The 23,899-nt window shown below is 55.0% G+C and overlaps 1 protein-coding gene across 3 annotated transcripts in view; it reads left to right on the top strand.

Moving 5' to 3' along the window:
* The window catches only part of TRAPPC9 (trafficking protein particle complex subunit 9), a 487,526-nt gene that overhangs the window by 104,466 nt on the left and 359,161 nt on the right, over positions 1–23,899 (top strand). For all 3 annotated transcript variants that reach the window (XM_045078162.1, XM_045078161.1, XM_045078160.1), the window contains 4 exons: positions 3,605–3,690; positions 6,878–7,004; positions 9,503–9,635; positions 12,266–12,429. In XM_045078162.1, the coding sequence (XP_044934097.1) occupies positions 3,605–3,690; positions 6,878–7,004; positions 9,503–9,635; positions 12,266–12,429 (510 nt within the window). The remainder of the gene's footprint in view (positions 1–3,604; positions 3,691–6,877; positions 7,005–9,502; positions 9,636–12,265; positions 12,430–23,899) is intronic.

Genomic DNA, 23,899 nt, shown 5'->3' with positions numbered 1-23,899 from the left:
GTGCCCTCACGCAGCGGCGGTTCCAGCTCCCCCGCGGCGCCCTGCGGCGCTCTGCCTGCCTCTGTTCTGCGGCTCCTCTCAGCTGCCCCCACTCCTCAGACCCAGCCGCACGGGTCTGTTCTAGGAACAGAGCAGTCTTGGTCCTGGCTGTGCCCTCTGCCGAGGCTCCTCCCCGGGCCGTCCCCAGACGGGATGCCCCCCCAGTGCTGCGTGCCTTCGAGGCCCGGTTCTCTTCACAGTCCTTCTGTCCCCGTTTGTCGGTTTCTGTCCCCTCCCTCCATTTGCTCACTGCCATGCTGACGGCGGTTAGGAGAGTGTTGCCCAGATGCGGGAAGGAGTGGGTAGATACTATGAACCCCCGGCGGTGGGTATTTAGGAGGGCACGTATTGCATGGAGCGCGGGGTGTGGTACATAAACAATGATGTTGGAACACTGAAAAAATAAAACAAAATAAAAATAAAAATAAAATAAAAGATATTATGAACCCCATTTTACAGTAAGGAAACTGAGATTCAGGGAGTTTAGGTGACTTGCTCAAGCACCTGGAGCAGGCCTTGGCTCGTGCTGCTCCCATGCTTGTTGGCGGGCACAGTGGGGCTCAAGGCCAGAGGGACAGTTTGAGAGTTAGGCACATCCCATGGTCTCAGGGAAGAGTTTCTAGAGAGTTTCTAAAATTCCTTCGCAGCTGCAAGCATCTCATAATAAGCCTTATTCACAATTAGTTATTTGAACACCTTAAAAACACAGTGTTTCCTAAGGGAGCAGGTTGTTCCTGAGACAGAGGGCATGAGTGGGCTGGGGCACTAAACAGACCCGCTGCTCTTGTGTTACGACAAACCCTTCTTTATTCACACCATGCTTGATCCAAGGGCGTTGTAGCTCAGCTCATTGTTCTTGGAGCAAGTGTGGTTTTCTCCCTTGTGCAGAGCACACACGGTGCACCGTCCCGACCCTGCATAGGTGTTCCGGGTCAGTGCAGGCAGCAGGCAGGCCAGAGACACATGAGTGGGAGGTCAAGATGAGATGTAGATCAAGTTGTCTCAAACCGTAGAACTGTCACCAGCAGGACCTGCTGGCTTCCCTGCTGAGCTTGGATGGGCCGTTAGCACAGGGCCGGCAGGAGTGGGCCCACCTCCAACTTTGGAAGGTGCCCTGGAGGCTCCCTTGATGGTGAGGTTGTCTCTCCAAGAGCAAGGTGGGGCTCGGGGGCTCTGTTGTTGGTTATTTAAAACAAGAAGACAGTAGAGGAAGGAATTTGGGAACCTCCTTTGCCTCTTTGGAGGGGAAGACTCGGGTCCTGCTCTGCCTCTGTCTTCTTGGCTTTTTTTTTTTTTAAAGATTTTATTTATTTATTTGACAGACAGAGATCACAAGTAGGCAGAGAGGCAGGCAGAGAGAGAGAGAGAGAGAGGGAAGCAGGCTTCCTGCGGAGCAGGGAGCCCGATGCGGGGCTCGATCCCAGGACCCTGAGATCATGACCCGAGGCGAAGGCAGCAGCCCAAACCACTGAGCCACCCAGGCGCCCCTGTCTTCTTGGCTTTTGAGGTGGGCAAATCACTCTCTGGGCAGACCTAGACCCAACGTCAAGTCGAAGCTTCTCCCCTTTGGGCCCTCTGGGAGTTTCTGGCCTCGCTGGGGTTGGCCATATGCTTTCTCCCCTAAAGAGTGTTTTTAGGAAGCTTTCACTCATTCTGTTTAGAAAAACTTGCGGAGGTTACTTGGGAGACTGGAGGTGTGCAACTCCTTCTTAGGACTAGCTACTTGACTTGTGGGGCCCCTTTTCAGAAATTATGAAGACTTCGGAGCCTGTGACAGCACAGCATTAGTCCCCTCCCCCACCCCCGCCCCCTCTGCCTGGGCCCATGTGGCTGCAGCTCCAACCCCCTAACTCTCCTGGGGCCAGTCCGGCCTCTGTATTGTCCATTCTCAAATTGTGGAGACTTCTTTTTATGGAAGTAACGCCCTCACCTGTTGCGAGGGCTTTAGCAGACGTTGTCCCGTGATCGGTGCCACTGCACAGGCAGCCCGGTGTTCCGCCCCGCTGGCAAATGAGAAAGTGAAGACGGAGCTGAGTGGTCGGACAGCTAGTGAGTGCCCAGCTCAGTCTCCAGCCAGGGTTTAGGACTCAAAGCCCAGGGATTTCTTTCTCTGGAAAATGGTTTAGTCATCACAGTCAGGAGCCCTGCTCATCTGGGCTGAGGATAAATTCAGCGGATGATGCAGGATTTTTTTCTGAAACGTAACAGACGCCTCGGCCAACATGCATGCTATTTGTTGAATACCCATGGGTGGGAAAATGTAATTTATATTCTGTGGCTTCTAATATGTTTTCCGCAGTATTCTCATCAGCAAAGACCTGCCTAGAGCTTTGAAGAATCACGTATCTTTAACCTAAAATTCCAATCTCTATAAATGAATCTTTGTGTATAATTGGGGGAGTTATCATCACAGCAGGGGGCGTGGAGTGTGTGAGAAGAAGAAAGCCCTGGGCACAGTTGTCGAGAACGTCTGCACGGTAACTTGGAATAATTTACCCATCTCTCTGTCTCCTGGTTGCTAGTGTTGCCACCGTCCCAGTTCAGATCTGTGCAGTTGTGTTGTGGCTCAGGTCCTGAGCTCAAGCACAGAGGTAAAGGGTTTTCTGTCATTTGCGCTGGGACTTTGGGACATGGCCAAGCTCAGTGCTGAGGTCAAGGTCAGTGTAAAGGTCAAGTTGGCCTGCACAGGCTGTGCACTGCAGCCTGGCCCTGCAGTCTTCCCCTCACCCCCTCAGACCAGATCCCGTTTGCCTGGGTGCAGTAGAGGACAAGAGACACTGACTCAGAGGCTTCTTCTGACGGTCAGGTGAGGTGACATTCCTAAAGGACCTGGCAGCTGAGGAGAGAAGGTTCCAAACAGCCGTTGCATGCACTGTCCTAGGTGCTGGGCAAGCAGTGAGAAATCTGGGCAGCTTCCTACCGGGCCGGTCCCTCCAATGTTGTGTAAAGAGTGTGGCGTGGCTCCGAGTGCGGAGGGCCTAATGCTGGGCAGCCGTTGGATGGGATTGAGTCTGTGGTTTCTGGGATAGAACCTCGAGGAGGGGCCTCCCCCATGGGATCTGACACACTGAGGCTTGGAGAGGAGATTGTCTTCTTTCCGACATCATTAATCACGTGAGCAGGGATTTATCCTCGATTTACCTTCAGTGCAGTGGGACCTCTTATGGAGGGTACAGAGGAGTCATTCTGTATGTCACTTAAAGTGGCCTGCAGCACCGTCTTCCAAAGTACCAGCCTCTGGGCCAATGAAGGTCTGTGTGACGTACAGGCCGGTACCAGGAATGGCGCTGTCTGGGCTGATTTGTAAAGTTGGGTTTGACACCCCGGCCTGAATTCAGCGTGCCGAAGATGGTGAGAAACTCCTGTGACGAAGCATCCAAGGGGCAGTGCTGACCTGCCTGTTCAGAGCTGGCTGCAGTCACGCTAGCTGTGACTTCATCTAAAGATGAACATAACGCCTGCTGTTTCACTGGAAAAATAAATCGCCAGAGGAGTAATCTGAAACCCTGTGAAATACGCAGAAATCCCAACTAATACCTAGGTTCTTCTGTGTGTGCATCTGTAGATTTCCAGTGGGTTCAAGGAGACGTGTGTGAAGTCCAGCTGATGGTGTACAACCCAATGCCGTTTGAGCTCCGAGTCGAAAACATGGTACGTATTGGCCGCCACCACCTTCACAGGGGGCTGTTTCTTACTTAATATCTGTGGCATGGATCCCATGGTATAGATCTGTTCTTATATTTGTTTTGCCAAAGATTAAGAGGTTTCTGTGAAGGAAGACCACGTCTTGTCATTCCCGTGCCTTTAGTGTTTGGCGCTCAGCGTTTGGATCAGTGAACAGACCCCTGCTGGGCACATGCGTCGCGTCGCGTGTGGGTGACTGGCTGTGAGCCCTGGAGTGATCGTGTTGAAATGCACCTGAGATCGGCAGAGGTTACAAAGTGTATGTTCTGTTGGCTGCTCCGTGTGGGCCTTACCTTACTGCTGCAAGAGGATAAGACGGTCAGGGCTAGAGGGAAGAGCGCGGTCTGGACAGTAGGAGAATAAATTATCGCACCGCTAGTGGGAGTGTTCTCTCGATGCTTAAATCCAGTGTTCTGTTTCCGTGTTTGGTGCCGGCATTAAAGGCTCTTTCTGTAGAGCTGTCTGCTGGAGCCGCTCACCTAATTCTGTGGTCAGTGGGAAGGAGATGTGTATGGGCTCTCCAGGCTCATTCTGAAGGTCCCAGACCAGAGCCACCCGCCTGCCGTGCAGGTCCCGTGTCCCAAGTCTTCTGTGTGCTGCTTGTTATGTAGCACTGCTGTGTACTGTGGCTCATCACCTAGTGCCGTGTGTTGCTATGCGGTGCGGCTCGGTGCTCTGGGTTGTTACCTAATACTATGGATTAGCAGGTGGTCCTGCTTCGTGACTTTTTCAGACTCTTGCAAAGGATGTTGTGAGATGGTTCATGTCTTCCATTAGAGTTTTATGACTCACATTCAGGGGAAGGAGTGGGGCTTTCTGTGAAGCTATCTTGGTGACTGCTCATGCCGTGTATTTGGCCGTGGGCAAGGCACTTGAAGGACCTGGTCCTTGTCGTGGTCAGTGCTGTGGGTGCACGAGGTGCTCTAGGGCCCACATGGAGAGCTGAGGGGGACTTTCTGGGAGAGACAAGGAGTCAGCTGAGAAATCAATGATGAGCGGGAGGTTACGAGGTCGACTGGTGGTTATTGAAGGTGAGGACCAGCTCTCGGCGTGAGGCAGAGGTTTCTAGAATTCATTAGAGCTCTGAGAAACTTGAATGCATGTGAGGCCTACAGCCCTGAGGTCACTCAGAGAGCAAGCCAGTGGGGATGCGTGTTGTCCCCCTCTTGTCGTGCAAGAAACTGCTGGCTCTAGGGTTTGGCTTTTGGGTCAGGTCTTTTAATGACTTTCTGTCTCTTGGCTTGAGCAGGGAATAATTGCTCAGAGGATTTTCCCCCAAAGTGCCTCAAGTGTCAGATGCTCCGTTGGTCTAACACTTTTTAAAAAATTTTTTAAGTAGCTTTCAGGGGCACCTGGGTGGCTCAGTTGGTTAAGCGCCCAACTCTTCATTTCGGCTCAGGTCGTGATCTCAGAGTTGTGAGACTGAACCCCACCTTGGGCTCTGTGCTGGGTGTGGAGCCTGGTTAAGATTCTCCCTCTTCCTCTGCCGCTCCCCCATCCCCACTGGCCTGCCCCCTGCACTCTCTCTCTTCCAAAAAAAAAGGTAGTTTTTTTTTATCTGGTTTAAAAGTAGTATGTGCTTTTTAATGAAAAGTTGGGAAGAACAAAGAGTAAAATAAAAATTGCCACTAGAAGGTAGGTCACAAATCATGGTCAGAATTTAAAGAATGAAATTATGAAAGAGTTCAAGCATTAACAAATGAAGTTATGAACTATTTCAAGCACGTGAGACGGTAACGGGGAATAAGGAGCTCCCCAGTACCCACCTTCCAGATCTGACGACTGTTAACAGGCGGTCATCTTCGCTCTCGCTATTTTTAGAAGAGATGAAATGCGGTGCATTTTGCCTGAGGACAGTAGCCGTCCACGTGCTTTCTGTGCCCGCACTCCTGCCCACCGCCCCTGTCCCTCACGCAGATCGTTTTGTGCTTTGGCTCAAAGTGTGGCACAGGCGTGCTCCTTGCCGCCAGAGCACCTGCTTCTGGGTGCTTCCTGTAGACAGAGGAGAGGTGTGCATGCACACGTAGACGTGTAGTTACATATAAACCTACATGCACTTGTACCCACACACACGCATGTGCACGATACACATGCAGAACTGGACGAGCCAGACTTTGCCGCGGTGCTGCCAGCCCTAGCCCGTCCGTGCAGGACCCTCTCTCGCCTTCGCCCAATGGAGGACTGAGGTCCCAGCACCATGGCGCTGGCTTCCTCACTCCGTCCTGGAGCATGTGGAGTGGGGTCAGGGCTGCACAGGCTGCGGCCCATACAGAAGACAAACACGGGAAGGAGCCGGGGCCTCTCCTATGTGCGGGGCTGGGCTCTGCGACTCCCCGGCCGGCTGCAGATTTCCCACGAGTACACAGCGCTCATCGCTCTGTTCCCTCGCGGTGGACATTTTTGATCTCTTAGTGAATGGTGTTTTGTGTTTTATTTTCAAATTTCTTTTGTTTATTGCCAGATGATAGAAATACCTCTGCTTCTCTTTATGCTGACTTTGTGACTTCGTGGAAGCACTTGCCAGTTCAAGTCCCACTGTCAGTTCCGTTGGGTTTTTACATTTACAGTTTTGTGTTTTGTGAGTAACTGTCTGCCTCCCTATAGTTTCTGTTTCTTGCCTATTGTGCCAGGCGGGGCCTCTGTACAGTGTTGAGAAGCGCTGAGCGTGGGCAGCCCCACACATCTATAACCTGGGGCAGCTCCTCGGAGCCGGGGACACTGTCTCGTTCCTGTCGCGTGTAGCCTGGCACGTAGTGAGGTGAACTGATAATTCATAGTCGTGCTGAGGTATAGTAGTTGATGATACAGTTCCGTACTTCCTTTTTCTCTTTATGTTCACGTATTTTATTTTTCTTTACATTTACATTCCAGTTTGGTAAAGCAACAAAACCACAGAGGAAAGGCACAGCCAGCAGGGCTGATGTCGAGATGGGGCTGTTCAAACAGCCACGGGCTTTCCCTTTCAAAGTTGTGCGTGTGAAGCATGCTTCTGGCTGTCGCCGCAGCTGTCTGCGGGGCTTTATGACGGCCGTGCATCGCTGTCCCTACCCCCACAGGCCTGGGGTTGCCCCTCAGCCAATGCCCTCGGCCCCTAGGGCGCGGTGACACGGCGGCGTGTGAGCTGTGTCCCTCACGCCGCTGTCGCTTGCTCTAGGGGCTCCTGACCAGCGGAGTGGAGTTCGAGTCTCTGCCTGCGGCGCTCTCCCTGCCCGCCGAGTCCGGTCTTTACCCGGTGACTCTTGTTGGGGTCCCGCAGACGACTGGAACGATTACTGTCAACGGTAAGGAGACCGGCTTTCTGCTTGCAGGTCGAACGGGACTCCCGAAGCCCTGTCTGCCCCGCTGAGGCCTGTCCCCGGTCCCCCAGGGTTGGTTCCGACTGCTTGCTTCAGAGATACTGGGGCCGTGCCATGGCAAGGAGTGGCTTGGCGTGCATGGGCTGCAGTGGGCCCGCAGCGTTCCCTACAGTGCGAGGGGTCCTGCTCTGTGTCAGGCCTCTGGTTCCTGTCCTGCTGGGGCTGCAGACATGCCCACAGGCTCCCCCTGCTGTCAGGATCCACTGACCCCCTGGCTTCCCCACGCTTGGTCTGACCTCCTCTCCCCTTGGCCACCCCCGTGCGTGCGGGATCCGCCATCCCCACCCCTACTGGCGTCTGACCCTCTGTGTCTGATCTGTCGCATGCCCCTCCCCTCCTCCTGAGGCACCCGTCCGTCCCTCGCCTGGGCTCCTTGCTGTTCTAGAAGCGTGCCCTTTCTGAGCTCGCCTGTGCTTTTCCTTCTGCTGGCACACTTCCAGACTCGGCTGCTCCCGGCTCCCTCCAACTCTTAGCTCAGACTTCCTTTCCTCTGGAGACCGTCCTCCGTGCTGGGTCAGGTCCCCTGCTGGGTACTCAGGCAGCGCTCTGCCCCCGAAGGCAGCTGCTCACTGGCCTCATCCGCCGTGCCACTCCCTGGTGTGCGGTGGGTCTCCAGGACCTCCAGTCACTTGGTGACGTGGTGTCTGTGGTGGGTGGGTGGGGGGCGTCACGCTGGCTTAGGACGTGTTGCAGCAAGCACTGAGGGGTCCTGCACACGACTGCCAGGAATGTGGGGAGAGGTGACCCAGAAGGGGAGTGGGTCGAGAAGGACTTCCTCCTACTAAGGGACCCTGAGGTTTGAAGGCCAGCTAGGAATTATCCGAATGAATGGGGTGGGGAGTAGGGGGCTTCCAAACACAGAGAACGGCTGGTCCAGAGACCCGTGGAGTGCTGGGGACTTGGTGGTGGCTCCGAGGATCTTGTCCCAGGCGGAGGGGTGGTAGTGACAGGGCTGGGAAGGGAGACAGAGGCCAGACCCAGAAGGGCTAAGGGGTGCTGGCTTTCTCCGCGGGGCTGCATTTCATGGGAGGAGAGATCCGGTCAGAGAAGCCTTGCAAAGGGACCTCCAGGCCGCTCTCTGGAGTACGGGCTGGTGCTGGGCTAGGCTGGGTGCAGGGAGACCAACTAGGGAGCTGTTGGTGTCGCCCCGGGATGGAAGGACCAAGGTAGGGTCACAGCCGTGGCCGGGAGTGGAGTCAAGACAGATGAGAGGGGAAATACTTAGGACTGATGGCCTTGACCCCTAATTACTAACCGATACCCACTGGATAAGAAGTCAGAGCCTTAGTAACCGAGCTCCGAGTTGGTACAGACCAGTCGCGTTCATCTTTGGCGCACCTTCTGTGGGAAGTAGAGGGCCTGACCTCGTGTTATCCAAAGTATCATTAGACATAACAGGACTTGTCATCAGGTTTGCATTTCTTTGCAGTCCTCTTCAGCGGTACATAAGGAAAGGAAAATGATTGATTTTAATTAAGAAATGGAGAACAAAAGTAACTCAGGCTTTCAGGAAAGAAAAAGAGGAGGGGGCATATTGCCAGATGTGGACTTCCGTGGAGGAACACGTTTGCAAGTTAAATTAGGTCTTTTAGGAAACATATTTCGAAAGGAAGGCAGCATAGATGCTGTGAATTGATGATTTTAGGTTGCGAGAGCAACCAGTTGCCACTGGCAGATGGTGAAGGAGCCGCTGGGGGTGCCGTCGGGCCCTGACTCCCCCGAGCTAACCACCTTTCTCCTCTGGTTCCTGGTGGTGCACGGAGGTCCTTTCCTGAAGCACATAGCCATGCATGTTGTTTAATTTTCTTACACAGTGAACACTGTTTATAAAATTATCTCTCGAAATTTCAAAAGCCATTTTAAAGCTCTGCTTAAATAATTTTAAGTGCTTATCTAACCAGTGGAGGTTTTTTTTTTTTTTCTTTTTGCACGGAGAATCCGCTAATCTTTGATCACAGCGCTTGGACACAAATGGCAGATTTGCCGCATCACGTAGCAGTTACAACAGTAATTGGCTCTTGAACTTTCATCTCTCCACGGAAGAGTCTGAATCATTTTTCAGACACTTGCTCCGTCCCATTCCGTCCTGCAAAGGAGCACTAGCTCCCACTCTCTTAGTGACAGGCACGTTTGAAAAGCAAATTCTCCAAGTCCTGAGAAGTGGTATTAAGTTGCCTAGAGATTTCTAGCTGACGAAGACCCACACACACTTTCCCTTGGACCCAGGGGTCCCGTGAGGTAGGGCTGTGGGGACTGTCACCCCTTCGTCTCTGTGAGGCAGCCAGGGCTTCGGCTGAGCTGTGGGTGGGACGGAGGGGGCTGACATCAGACTGAGCTGGGGTCTGGGGCGGGCCGGCCTGCAGACAGGGGCCTGAGGCTGGAGGCCTTTCCAGGGCTGTGAAGCTCTTGGTTTCACTTCCCAGGTTACCACACCACGGTCTTCGGCGTCTTCAGCGACTGCCTGCTGGATAACCTCCCTGGGGTGAAGACCGGCGGCTCCGCGGTAGAAGTCATCCCGGCCCTGCCCAGGCTGCAGATCAGCACCTCCCTGCCCAGGTGGGATGCGGGCATCTCTTGTCCCCCAAGAGAGGGCCCTTCACTATCGTCCTGAGCATTCGTTTTCAGTGGCACCAAAGTCTGAGTTCATCCCTGATGCTTAGGACCAAGAGACGGGCGAAGCGTTTCTCCAGGATAACCAGTAGGCACTGTGCTTTGTGTAAAGTGAGATGGGACAGAGTTGAGGTGTTTCTTACCACGAACAGAACAAACTAGGAGATGAGCCTTTGGAATCCTACTTTTTGTGAAAAACAGTTAATTCCTATCTTTTAAAAAATAGATTTTCTTTTTTAAGGAACTTTATAGGAAAGCATGAAGAAGGGCGGGAAATACATCTCAGGAGTCCCAGAAACCGTTGCTGTTAACTCTTTGTGGTTTTTCTTCCCAGTGTTCACCCACCTTCTTTATCGAGACGTATGTTTGCGCATCAAGACGTTGCAACATTATATCTTGTATCCCAGGTTACGTTTGGATAACCATGTAACATAAGCCAAGAGTTTCCATTTTAATTGCTTCCGAAAGTATGATGTAAAGATCCTCAGTTTGGATGATGAAAGGTTGGCTAGCAGTGGCTGTTGTAAATTTACTAAAAATGATTGAATTGCATACAGAGACGAGTGAATTTCATTGTATGGAAATAATACCTCAATTTAAAAAATGAATTTTGGTGGCTTTAGAGTGGAGTGTCTGATTTCAGGTGACCGTTCCTTGAGTGTTGCTTCTGATTAAAGTAAATATTGCTGTGACTTGAGCTATCACATTCACTACCATGCATTTATTGACACCTGCCACATGATCTAGGCTTGGTCTGTCGGAGGAGACACTAACCAGAAATGCCCTCGACCTAGGCTTTGCCTGTTGTAGGAGCTCCTGTCTGGAGAGTACGTAGACTCACCATAGTCCAGTTTGCTAAGTGCTCCTGAAAACAAGTAGAGGGAGGCCACTCTCCCGTTCACGGCTCAGGAAGGCTTCACAGGTGTGATGTTTAAATCGGGCCTTACGGGATTCACAAAAGTTGGCCAGATGGTCAGGCAAGGGAAAATATGGCCAGAAAAGGGGACATGTCTGACTGCCATCTCCTTACTGCCACTGCTCATCTGGGACTCAGCCCCTTTCTGGTTCTGGCTCTGTCCGAGGGACACTGGACTTGGGGATGGATGGCACCTGTGTCGGCCAGGCCCCGGGCCGCACAGTGGCTCTGCTTTCTCCTGCCTTCTTCCCCTGTGGTGCTGGGGGGCTGACACCCTGTTTGTTTCAGATGCAAAGTAATTAGTCTCGCTGTGTTTCAGTTTTTCTAAATACCTCGTCTGCAATTTCAAGTTAATTGCAAACAGCATTTTCTCTGGAAGGACGGGATGTTATAATACGGGAAGTCATTTAGAGTGAGGACGGGAGTCATGCTTCCTTCCTTGACAGAGGAAGTTTATTCCTGACTCATGAGCAACTGTGAAGGTGTCAAATGTAAAGGAATGCATTCACCTTGATTCCTTATGGTATTTTTTTCTGAAAATGTGGTTTGGATATAAAACTTCTCTCTCAGAGCCAGTAATGGGAGGCCCCCAGGAGGCGCATGGTTGGCTCAATAAGCCTGATTTGTTTAAACATCGTCTCTTGGATGCCGGAGGTGTGAGACCAGCTCTGTCTGGAACATTCTCTTCTGCCTTTTGGACCAGTGTGGGGCTAGGAAGCTCTCTTGCGGCACATAGAACAGGTCTTGGGTCTGACCCCAGTCCTTTGGTCTGCGGCCAGGAGCAGAGCTAGAAAGCACTGGCTGGCAGGGAGGCTGTTGGGCCCTTGCTGGGTGGGGTGACCTGGAATCTGTCCATTTCTGGCTCAGTTAAGTATATGGCATAGACTCACGGCCCTTTCTGTGGAAAATCCCTCAGGTTCAAGGGGGAAGAGAGCGGGCTGTCAGGAGGACCCTTCCCCAAGAGAGAATGTTGACCCTTTCCTTCAGTGGCCACCCACTCTCTTGGGGCCAAACCTCCCAGAGCGCAGTGTGTGTATTTGAACCTGAGGGCTATGGCCCAGGAGCCTCTGGGGAGAGGCGGCAGGCTTCGGGTCTGCACGTGGGGCTGCACGCCCACTGGCCTGGGCCCCAGCGGACCACAGAGATGCCACACGACCCCAGGGGGCCTGCAGCCTCTGCTGGTCATTTTCACCTGTGACGCGGAGTCCGTTTTACATACTTTCCATTGATCTGTCCCTCCAGTTCCCGTGGTGTCTGTCGGAATGGTTCATCTAAGGTTTCTTCTTTAATCTACGGGTTTTCACAAGGCAATTCTGAGCATGAGATTTGCAGAATTTTTTTAGAGAGCCGTGGTTCATGGATATTTGAACTAATTCACTGTTTCATCTTAGACCCTACCATAATTCAGTAGTTAAGGAGTTTTACACACACGCTCCCATGCGCACACAGTAGGCCACGGCAGAGCAGGAGCACATGGCATGGCTGCATGTGGAGAGTTGTCCACGTGTGGCTCTCGGCCCACGCTCCCCAGAGCTGGGCTTTACGCTCCCCGGTCCCTGTTTCTGGAATGCGTTCAGTCTGGTGATGTGACTAGTTCTGATATGCCACTATTTTCTTTGATTCTTTCTGTTTGAAGTCTACTCTGTTGCTGCTATTTTAGGTCTGCACACTCCCTGCAGCCTTCTTCTGGTGACGAGACGTCCACCAACGTGTCGGTCCAGCTCTACAACGGGGAGACCCAGCAGCTCGTCATCCAACTGGAGAACATCGGGATGGAGCCGCTGGAGAAACTGGAAGTCACCTCCAAAATCCTCACCACGAAAGGTGGGTCTGAACCTAGAAGTGGTTGTCGTCTTTGTCTCCAGAAGAGATGCCTCAAGAGAAAGAAAGCTTCTTTCTCTTCTGGTTTGCTGCCCTCCTGAGACTGATGAGTCAGGAACACATGGAGGAGGGCAGTGGAGCCCTTGTCCCTGGTGCTGGTCACATTTCCCAGACCCTCAGGAGGGATCCTCTGGAAGGAGTGGAGAGACGTTAGGGGCGCAGACCTGTCGCGGCTCAGGGCCCGTTTGTCTGCCCTGGGTCTTTCTGCAGGTTTGGTCATAGTGCTGTGTGCTCCCGCTTCAACACAGATGCTTTGTTTTCTGCTGCTGGGACGCAGAAGCCGGGCGCCGTGAGACCTGTGTTCAAGTTTTGGCTTCACCATTTAGCAGCTGTTGGTCCTTTGCATGCCGGTCCCTTCCTGGGCAGACGGGGGGAGCACTTAGCACGCGAAGTAAAGTGGGTGCGGCAGACTGCGGAGGCTGCGAGGTCAGTGAGCGATACCGGTCGAGGGGAGTGGATGATACGGAGGAGGGACGGGGTCGGGAGGAGTAAGTGCGAGTACGGTCGGGTCATGTAACGACGTCCCAGAACGTACACGGGCCAGCGAGGCCAAGGACAGACGAGGGGAAGCAAGCTTGCAGAACCTGGCGTGTTTCTGTGCTCTCCATGTGGGGCGAGGCGAGCCAGGCCTCCACGGGAGCTTGACCGGCTGTGGCTGAGTTCCTAGGGAAGGGTGCGCTGGCTGCCTCTTACTCCCCGGCACAGGGCTCCCTCCTCAGGCTGATGTCATCACGTGGGAAAAACCAAGCGGAATGAATGAGTTCATCAGAGGTAGAGCCCCTGCCGTCTCATTAGAGGGAAGGGCAAGGGGAGAGTTTGGGAGAATTTGTCCTGCAGATCATTATACTGTGAAGGAAGGAATTTGAATTGTGTAAAAAAGGGTGGCTCTGAGCCCATCCCGCTGGGGAGAACGCCAGAGCACCTCACATTCCCTGGTTTCTCCCCCTGGTTCTGATGAAGTGTGCGGGAGGGACCCGAAGCGTGTATCTGCCGGTCCTGTCTTGTGCGCTGTCCCCGTCTGTGCCTCTCCTCCTAGGGAGATGCTGCCTAAGTTCAGGTTCCGGCTGTCACTTCCTCGCTGTGTGTTATCTTGGGCAAGTCATTAAACTTCTCCTGGACTTTTCTTCTGTAAAATAGCACTAATAATAGTGTCTACATCACAGGGGTATTATGAGAACTCAATAAGATGATGTATGCAAAGTGCTTGGAACAGCACTTGCTGCATTATTACACTCAGATTTGTTAGCTGTTACTGTCACTGCTGTCACCACCTCCACCTCTACCTCCACCACCACCACCGCCACCGCCACCTCTATCACTTCCACCTCTACCATTACCTCCACTGCCTTCACCTCCATCATCACCACCACCATCGCCACCATCACCACCAGCACCATCTCTACTATCTCTACCACCACCACCACCACTGCCATGATCCCCATCACCACCAGCAACATTGTCACCAGGGCCGCTGTCACCTTTATTGCTGCCACCATTGTCACCCCTGCTGCCATCGCCGTTTGTGTTGCCTTGGCGGGCTCTACTGTGTGAAGGCCCCACACTGTATGACCCAGCACATTTGGGAAGTTTCCATCTTGGACTGTTAAGAGTAGCGCTGCTCTTGAGTATTTTGGCACGTGCTTTGGGGGGGCGTCTGCAGATGTTCCCACCCGTGTATCTCCAGGAGTGGAATGCTGGGGTGGGGTGGACGTGTACTCAGCTTTAGAGCAGAATGCTTTCCCACAGGGGCTGCACTCGTTCGCTCCATCATCGTGTGAGAGTCCGGTTGCTCAGATGCTCACTGATTCTTGGCATCTGCAGTCACTCTGGTGGGGCGGGTGGGTGTCACCGTGTAACACTGGGGTTTTAGTTTGTGTTTGTTTGATGACCAGGGAAGCTGAGTACCTTTCATATGGTTTTGGACACTCAGATCCTGTTTTGTCCAAGTGCTTTGGTCCCTTTTTCCCACTGGGTGTTCTTCTCTGTCTCGCTCTGTTGCTTCCCTGTGTCTCCCCATCACTCCTGACGCGAAAGATGTGTGTGTTCTGCGTATGAGCTCTTGGCTGGGAAGAAGAGTGAATGTCTCCTGCGCGGTTGCCTCTGCGGTCTCTTAGTGGTGCTTTAGGTGAATGGAAGTTACTCATCGTAATACAGTTCACCTAATTAATCACTGTTTTCCTCTGTGGTCCTTGCCCTTGTGTCTCATTTAAAGAAACTTTGTCTACTTTTGGCCTGTGGGAAGCTTTGGATCCTGCCTTAGGCTCATCTTGTCTTACCCCTATTTTGGGGAGCGGGTACTTAGCGGTTAGGTAGGACATGCCTCCCTGACATGAAATACCTTCATCTGGTATTTGGAATTTAATCCTTGCTTTGAGGGTGTGGTCGGTGTTGGAACCCGGGGACTCCGGGTGAATGACAGATAATCCCAGAGCCCGTAACGGGGAAGCATGTCTCATACCTTTTCTCCCCGTCACGGCTAAGCAACTGGAAACCGTCTTTTCGTTTTCTCAGATAAACCCGAGTGGAGATCGTGTGTCCACTGTTGGTTAGGAACTTGCTGCTCCTTTCTGAAGCGGGAATCCTCCTGTTTGTCCCTTTCGGAAGTCCTCGAACAACTTCCTGTGGGCCTGGACCCCAGTCGCAGGGGCCTGTGTGACCGGCCTCTTCCCCGTGCTTCAGCCTCCCCTTTGCCCGTCTCTCCCCTTCAGCTCCCAGCGCAGAGGTCATTCGGATCTCACTTCAGGTGCCTGGACATCGGGCTCTGTCTTTTACACTGGAGGATAAACCGTCTTCTCTCTCGAGAGCTCAGCTCGTGGACTTCCACTCCTGCCCCTTTACCTGCTCATTCCCAGGGAACTTCTCCTCTGGCTTCCTGCTTCGTGGTCACCCTGAGAACCCTTCGTCCCCTGGCCTCCTCTGTCCCCTCCTCTGTTGTCTCGGAGTGCCTCCAGGTGCCCAATGTGTGGTGGTTGTCCCGGGAAGGCTCTCTGTCCCCGAGCAGCTGTGAGTCTCCCAGAGGCCAGCGTGGTGGCCCTTGGTCCTCCAGACCTAGTGTCTGGCTGGTGCTTAGTGCTGAGGGGTTGCCGATGGTGGTGATGGGCAGGGCCTTTCTCAGTGATAGAACGGGCCTGTAGGAGTCTGCCTGGTTCACCTGCTGAGTGGGTGGGGTGAAAAACTGATGCGTGTAAATCACTTTGATATTTCTAATGAGTTGCCTGGGTCCTCTTAGATGCTCAGCTTTGGGCCATGTGAGCTTCTGCCTCTGCTGCTCTGCTGGGACCACCTCCTTCCTGCAAAGACTTTAAGCTGCTCTGCGTTGGGTGAGCGTTGTCTGTCTCCAGCCGGGTTGTGGGTGTAGGTCCAGGGGAGCAGGGAGCAGACTGCTGTGGCCAGCAGAGGGTTGCGGGGCCCGGAGGGAGCCCCCAGGATCAGGCCGTCCTCAGCATTAGACTCCGCTGCTATGATTCCCATTATAGTCTTGGCACCAGACGCGTTCAGCCTGGCCTTGCCACTTACTGGCGGCAGGACGTGGACTGTGCTTGTTGCTTCTGTGATGGGCGGATTCTGCGTACCTGGGAGAGGACTGTGTCATCCTTCTGGCTGTTGGGATTTGCATGCCTGTGTCACAGGGGCCAGCGCGCAGTAGGTCTTCCTGTCACCTGTCGCCATTATCTTGACCCCGCCCTCACCATTATCTTCATAAAGTGTGGGTGCTCTTCCACTCAACGTCTTTGTACATAGCTTGCTTGCTTGCTTGCTTGCTTTTTAAAGATTTTATTTATTTATTTGACAGAGAGAGAGAGAGACAGTGAGAGTAGGAGCACAAGCAGGGGGAGTGGGTGAGGGAACGCAGACTCCCCGCTGGGCAGGGAGCTTGATGCGGAGCTCGAGCCCAAGACCCTGGCATCGTGACCTGAGCCAAAGTCAGATGCTTAACGACTGAGCCACCAGGCGCCCCACCTAGCTTTCTTGTACCCAGTTTCTCAGCCCAGCATTTGGAGAAACTCCTGTCTGACTTGCTGCTTGCCTTCTTTCTTCCCACCGCTGTGCTTGGGGAGCAGGACAGCAGTGACCCCTGTCTTCACGGGTCTGGTGTGGGCGGAAGCCAGGGGTAGCCTGTGTGATGTGGGCCGCGAGGCAGCGGGAAGGTCCGCTCTCCGCTTTCTGCCCCCACCGCTCCCCTGCACTCGCTTGTCCCCTCTGCCTACCCGTCGGCTGTCCGTTTGTTCAGGGCTTCAACAAGCCTTTTCTGAGCACGCCTACGTGGTGGCCATTGTGTGGGGCCCTGGGACACCCAGGAATCAGCTCCGAGTGCCTGTCCTCTGGGTGGGGGAGGGTGCTTCCATGGTCTTTGTCGCCTGGCTCCCTGTGGCCACAGTTGGATGTAGTCACAGCTTGGCCAACTGTCCGGTGTCCCGGGCGCCTCTCACGTCCCCTCCGTCACTCATCCCAGTCCCCACACCACCTCCTGGAAGCTTTCCCGACCCCCAGACGGAGACATGCCACTCCTCCCGCATGCTGCCCTGCTTACACTCTGTCCCAGCAACACTCACTTCACTTGGCTTTGTGTCCCCCAACAAGCAGGCGTTCACATCACGTGGCTACACACGCATCCTGCTGGGCCCATGAATGACCCATGAATCCTTTCCTGAAGGGGCTCTCGGTTCAGCGTGGGTGTCACGCATGTTCGCTGAGTGGGACCGAGTGTTGCAGGCACTTAGCACCTTTCTGCCGCAGCGAGGAACCCAGTGCGGGGACCAGCTGCTGTACTCCTAGGAAGACACTGGAAGTCGTGAGTGGCAGGAACTCCTCCAGCTCTGCGTCCCTGGTGGACATGACTGCTGTGGCCTTCTCGAGCAGCTCAGCCTGTGGCACGGTTGTGGATTCACACGGCTGTGGAGACGTTTACAAGCCCGGTTCGTTGGAAGACCAAGTGGAGTACCTTTTAGCCACTATTACAAGACCTGATATGTTCACCTCCCTGGGAGTGCGGGTGACAAGTGAGCCAGCACGGTGGGGAGCGCAGAGGAAGTTAGGGTGTCTGGCCCTGCAGTTTAGGAACTTTTTTTAGAGATTTTATTTATTTGAGAGGTAGAGAGAGTGGTGCATGATCAGGGGTGGGGGAGGGACAGAGGAAGAGGGAGAAGCAGACTCCGTGCTGAGCAGGGAGCCTGACCCGGGACTTGAACCCAGGATCCTGAGATCGTCACCTGAGCCGAAGGCAGATGCTTAACCGAAGGCAGATGCTTAACCGACTGAGCCCCCTGGGCACCCCAGTTTGGGAATTTTTGAACATCAAATTCCCAGTTGGTTGTTTGGGGCCAGCAGTGTGGCCCTGTGGGAGCACGTAGCTGCCAGCTGCTGCGATGTCCTCTTCTGTGGGGCCCAGGCTTCCCCAGGAGGTCCAGGCACCAGCAGTGCTGATGCAGCAGTGAAAATGAGGAAGAGGGGCGCCTGGGTGGCTCGGTGGGTCGAGCGTCTGACTCCTGATTTTGGCTCAGGTCATGATCTCAGGGTCGGGATCGAGCCTTGCATTGGGCTTGCACTGTGCACGGAGCCGCTCACGATTCTGTCTCTCCCTCTGTCCCTGTCCCTGCTTGGCTCCCCTCTCTTTCTCTCTCAAATAAAGATATCAAAGGTGCATTTCTGAAAATTGACCTGTAGCCGTCTCTCACAGGTCTGTTGTCAGGGCTAGACAGGGCAGTGTCTTGGGGTGTTAGGGTCCGTGATCAAAGGAACGAGACCGATACAACGCGAAGGTCAAACAAAACTTTATTTCGCGCCAAGCATCAAGAATCAAACTGACCGGTCAGGGCTATCTCTTACGAAAAGGTGAGGATGATGTTCCCGACAAGGTCATTCCCAAGAAGGCCGCTCCGGACGAGGCTGCTCTAGATGAGGCCGCTCCGCAGATGAGGCTGCTCCATGATCGGAGCCGCTCCCAAGAAGAGGCCACTCCCAAGATGAGGCCGCTGCTCCATGAGGTTGCTCCCCAGACAGGGCCGCTCCCAAGAAGGGGCCATTCTGGACAAGACCGCTTCCCGGACGAGGCCGCTCCCGACGACGAAGAGGCAACGATGACAGCGACGATGACAAGGAGGACAACCCGGATGACACAGACTCTGCTCCCCACGATGCCACTCTGACCAGGCTGCCACCCAGAGGAAGCCACCGCTGTGGACAAGGCCGCTCGTGGCTCGGGGTGGCGAGGCATTTTGCGGCGAGGCTGCTGGCGGCTAGGGGCCATTGGCATCTCAGGGCCACTGGCGTCTCGGGACCGCTGGCATCCAGGGGCTGCAGGTGTCAGGACCGCTGACCGCTGGGCCGCTGGACCGCTGGTGTCTCGGCACCACTGACGTCTAGGGGCTGCAGGCGTGGGGACCGCTGGTATCTCGGGACCACTGACCGCTGGACCACTGGAGTCTCAGGGCCGCAGGCGTCGAGGGACCGCTGACAGCGGGACCGCTGATGTCTAGACAGCTCGGGGCTGCTGGAAGCTGCACGTGGCTGAAGGCTACAGGTGGCTCAGGGCCCCCGGAGGCGGGGCCTCAGGCGACTGGAAGCTGCAGGCGGCTGGAGGCTGCAGGCGCAGGGACCGCCGGTGGCGGGACCGCTCGCGGCGGTTATAGCTCTTACAAGAGCTGTTATAGCTCCTCCACTCCGCCGGCTCTTCCCTCCCGTGGACTCTTCTGCTCCTGGTGCAGCTCTCCTCCTTCCCTGCTAGCCTCGCAGCAACCTTTATGCGGTTGGTTGAGTCCCGCCCCTATACAGGTGGCCAATCGGATCTCAATCCACCCTAGTGGATATACACATGCTGCACCGATTGGACATCTCCACCTGGCCTGCCCCACCCCTACATCGGGGTCCACAAGCAAGTTCCTCTGGGAGGGGCAGGCCCTTACAGGGGTAGGTGGACTCCTGGCTTCAACCCGCTCCCATGAGCCCTTGCGCAGCTGGCCCGAGGGGACGATAGCAGGATGTGTTATGAGCATCGCTGTGTGGGCTCAGAGACACATGCACGTGAAGGTCGTTGCACGATGCCTGCCTCGTGGACGTGCTCGTTCCCCGTCAGCCGCCCTGGGGCTGCTGTGTGCGGGACGGTGGGGAGTTGCACCAGGTGTGCGTTTCCTGCCCCACCCTCCTTCGGGGGTTCATCTGTGGGTGCCCCCTGCAGCCCAGCTGAGAGCCCAGCTAATGGTGTCTTCCACGTCCCTTACACACCGCTGCCTCCGGACGCCTGTGACACAGCCAGCCTTCTGTGCTCTGCAGCCAGGACCGCGGGGAGCCCGGAGCACATCTCACAGCTCATCTGAGCACAGTTGATGTTTCAGCGGCAACACTTTTGAGAAACGAAAAGTCATCAAACAGCCAAGAAGAGTGCTGCAATTAGAGGTTTTAGTTTCGGTTCCGCCCCCTGCCCCGGTGATGAAGTCCTGCCACACCAGGCTGCTGGCCGCGAGCCTCCGTTCCTTCCTGCAGATCTGGGGCCTCAGCAGGTGTGCGTCCTGCCTCTACCTCCTAGGCCAGCGAGCCCCAGCTTAGTTGGATGTCGCCCCGACTTGGGCAGGGCAGTAAGGCAGTTTTGTTTGTTCTGTATGTGATGGGATTATAGACTTTTAAGAAAATTTCAGATTGCGAAGAACATTGTCTGTCACCTGCTCTGAGCTTCTGGGGTCTTCTCCTCTGTCCCCAACCTTGTTCCTTCCTGGAATCAGAGATCCCACCCAGGCGTGTGTCCCTCTACAGGCAGGGAGCGCCTCCTGGAATCAGAGATCCCACCCAGGCGTGTGTCCCTCTACAGGCAGGGAGCGCCTCCTGGAATCAGAGATCCCACCCAGGCGTGTGTCCCTCTACAGGCAGGGAGCGCCTCCTGGAATCAGAGATCCCAGGAGCGCCTCCTCTTCTCCTTCGCCGTGTCCTCCTCCTCCTCCTCCTTCTGAAGATTTTATTCATTCATTTGAGAGTGAGTGAGAGAGAGAATTAGCAAGGGGAGGGGCAGAGGGAGAAGCAGGCTCCCCCCTGAGCAGGGAGCCCGATGCAGGGCCCAGTCCCAGGACGGTGGGATCCTGACCTGAGCCGAAGGCGGCTGCGTAAGCTGCTGAGTCCCCCGGGCGCCCCACAGGGACCCCTTCTGATTCACCTCTTTTCCCCAGAGCGGAGCACGGTGGGTGCCCTGGGGACGTTAGAGGCTGTGTGGCGAGTATTCCCGGGTGAATGGAAGGGGAAGGCCAGCAGCATGGCGCCCTGTCATTTCCCTAGGCCGCCTCTGCGTGCCAGGGTGCTGTGCCGGGGCTGGCCTGCCTCAGCGTATGTTGGTGCCGACCCCAGGGTCGTCTCTACCCGCTGACGAAGTGTCTTGGGTCGACGGAGGAGGGCCGCTGGGGCAGTGCTGGGACTCAGATTCCTATTGGTCTGATCCCGAAGCTCACCATTTGACTGTTTGATTTCCCACCATCTCCTTTCGGAGTCCTCTCTCCCATCACCACCGCTATGTGTCCATTGGGAGCTTGTGAAGCTGCCTGGTTACTGCTCGGGGGAGCAGTGAGAGGCACAGCGTGGAGTGGAAAGTCCCTGGCCGTGACCTTGGCTCTTTCTCCTCTAGCTGTTTGACTAGGGGGACATTGTTGCAACTCTCTGAGCTTTAGTTGGCTCTTTCATAACATGGCAGTAACAGAGCCGTAGTCTGAGGTTAGAAGACAGCACGTAGGAGATGGTGGTGGCACTTGTTTTTATAAAGGGACTCCAGGGAGAGATGTGTCTTGTTCCCTGGACTCCCCCATCGCTGCCCACAGAGCCCGGCAGCACAGGGAGTGGAAAGCAGGGGCAGAGCTTCTCTCGGGAGCTTGGACTGGCTTCTCCCAAGCCCAGTCCGTTCTTCCTGGGCACCGCCTGGGTTGCACGGAGCAGCAGCGCTGATGCACTGCTTCCAAGAAGTTGACGGGCTGGGGATTGAGTCTGGGGGCTCAGGCACACCCATGCCCCAGGCGGTCACTGTCCTTGCCATCAATCCACATTATCGCTGGGCCCTTACCGGTGGTCCTGGGAGAAGCAGCTGCCTTGGCTGAGAACCCGGCCTCACTGTCTGGGGCGGGTGTGGGGGGGTGAGGCGGGCGGGGGTCAGCATGCTCAGCCCCATGCGTGCACTTGCAGACCCCAGATTCACGGGGCTTCTCCCCATGTCCCACCGGGGCAGTGGGGGTCCCCGGAGGATTTAGATACAGCACTGAGAGGTAAGCGTGCGTGCATGTGTATACGTTTAGGGAAGTGTAATATATTGCCTCATTGTAGAAAATTCAGAAAATAAAAGCAATTTGAAACGACTGTGATCCTGTACTCGGAGGGGACCCACGTTAGCTGTAAGGTGGGCTATACCCATGTATTTTTTCCATGTGAACATTTTTGGGCCGCGAAATCCTAGTGTACATTCAATCTGGTAATCTGCTTCCCTCACGCCACTTTCCCCCCATCTGTTCTAAGTCTAAATCTGAAATGTCTTGGAATACATTTATCTGTTCCACGTCGAATGCTTCCCGAGCGCCCCCCACGTGCCCGGCGCTACTCCTCGTTGCGCGGGAAGGATGCTGATGGCCGCCGGCACTGCTGTGGACTCGCTGAGTGCCGAGCGCAGGCCTGCAGCCTCCCTGCGACTTCCCTGCTCCCTGCGCAGCTCCGTGGGGGGAAGCGAGGCCGGCCCAGCCGGAACAGCTGACACGGCGTGGGGGCCGTGTCTAAACCGGACCTTGTTCTGGTTGCTTTACTTTCGTTAGCTCGTTTCTTCTCCACGACAACCTGTTTTATAGATGAGCACACTGAGGCACGTGGAAGTTCTGTGGCTTACCTAGGGATGCCCGGCTAGAGCCCGGAGTCGAACCCACACAGTTTTCTCCTAAACTGGGCATTTGTAGCCAGGTGGGTGCCCTGCCTCTCCTGGGAGTGGTGAGCTTCAAGGGGCCTGGCTCCCGCCTTGCAGTTGGTGGAGGAGTGAGCTGCTTGATGCAGGCGGTGATGTTCTAACGGAGGTGGGAGCTTCAGAGCCCAGGGGAGCAGTGTGGGATAGAAACCGCATTGCAGCAGAGGAACCTCAGGGTCGGGCTGTGAGGGAGGAGTCAGAATCGGCCACGTAGGAAAGTGGTCCAGGAGACCTCGGTGGGGGAGCAGCATGTGTCGGGGGGTAACTGGGGCTCGGAGGGTGAGGCCAGATGGCTCCAGGCACTCCAGTCCTGTCTGGGCCCTGTCCTCTGGCTCAGGGAATGCACCCCAGAGCCCTCACCTGGTTCCTGCCCATGCAGGGGAGACCTGTTTCTGAAGCACGGACCTGCTGGGATCTGCCTCAGGGTCCTAGTTGCTGTGGGCGCTCTGGCCAGTCCTGCCAGAGAGGATGGCGAGGCTGTTTAAAGAAGTTAGTGTGCACTTCAGGACCGGGGGACCTTGGGGCCTGGCCTCCCAGCAGGTAGGGCCCAAATGCCGTTCTGTCCTGGTGTCCCATAGCCGGCATCTCAAATCCCTTCCATTCTGCAGTAATTCACTGGTTGGAAGATAGAGTTAAAGAATATAGTAATTGGGTTAACGCATATTTACAGAATGTGAATTACTGGTTTCTTGAGATGATTTGGTCCTTTCCGTGGTTTGGGAGCCAAGGCACTCGCTTCGGTTCTATGCCAGCCCCAGAATGCAAGCGGCGGGCAGTGTGACTTCCGGGGCTGCCATAAAGACCAGGGGTCAGGTCAGCTTGTGAAGGTGAGTCCATGTTTCCCGGCAGACATGGAGAGACCGTGCAGACAAAGGCAGGAGGGGGAAGGCAGGGCCAGCGGGGGGCCTGTGCACCCAAACACGTGCACCTGTGCATGGACGGGACAGGTCGGGGGTCACCCACACAGGTTCCCCCCGACTTTTAAAGATTTTATTTATTGGGGTGTCTGGGTGGTTCAGTGGGTTAAGCCTCTGCCTTCGGCCCAGGTTGTGATCCCAGGGTCCTGGGATGGAGCCCCACCTTGGGGCTCTCTGCTCAGCGGGGAGCTTGCTTCCTCCTCTCTCTCTGCCTGCCTCTCTGCCTGCTTGTGATCTCTGTCTGTCAAATAAATCTTTTAACAAAAAGATTTTATTTATTGATTTATTTTATAGAGAGTGTGAGTGCGCAAGCACATATGCAGAGGGAGAGGGGGCAGAGGGAGGGGCACAAGCAGACTCTGTGCTGAGCGCAGAGCCCGAGGTGGGTCTCCATCCCATGACCCCGAGATCTTGAACCTGAGCTGAAACCCAGAGTCCAGACTTAACCAACTGAGCCCCCCAGTGCCCCTCCCGCTCGCTCTTTCTAACCTGCCTGACTTCTCCCTGCCTTCCCGGCTGCTTCCGAAAGGCTGTCTCTCTGGCGTGTCCCATCTGTGGCTGCGGCAGGGCCCCCCTGTCCCGGTTT

Source organism: Mustela putorius, unplaced genomic scaffold (genome assembly GCF_011764305.1).
Source record: "Mustela putorius furo isolate JIRA1106 unplaced genomic scaffold, ASM1176430v1.1 tig00000228_pilon_pilon_pilon, whole genome shotgun sequence".
Classification (NCBI taxonomy): domain Eukaryota; kingdom Metazoa; phylum Chordata; class Mammalia; order Carnivora; family Mustelidae; genus Mustela; species Mustela putorius.
This window is presented reverse-complemented; position numbering and strand designations above follow the sequence as displayed.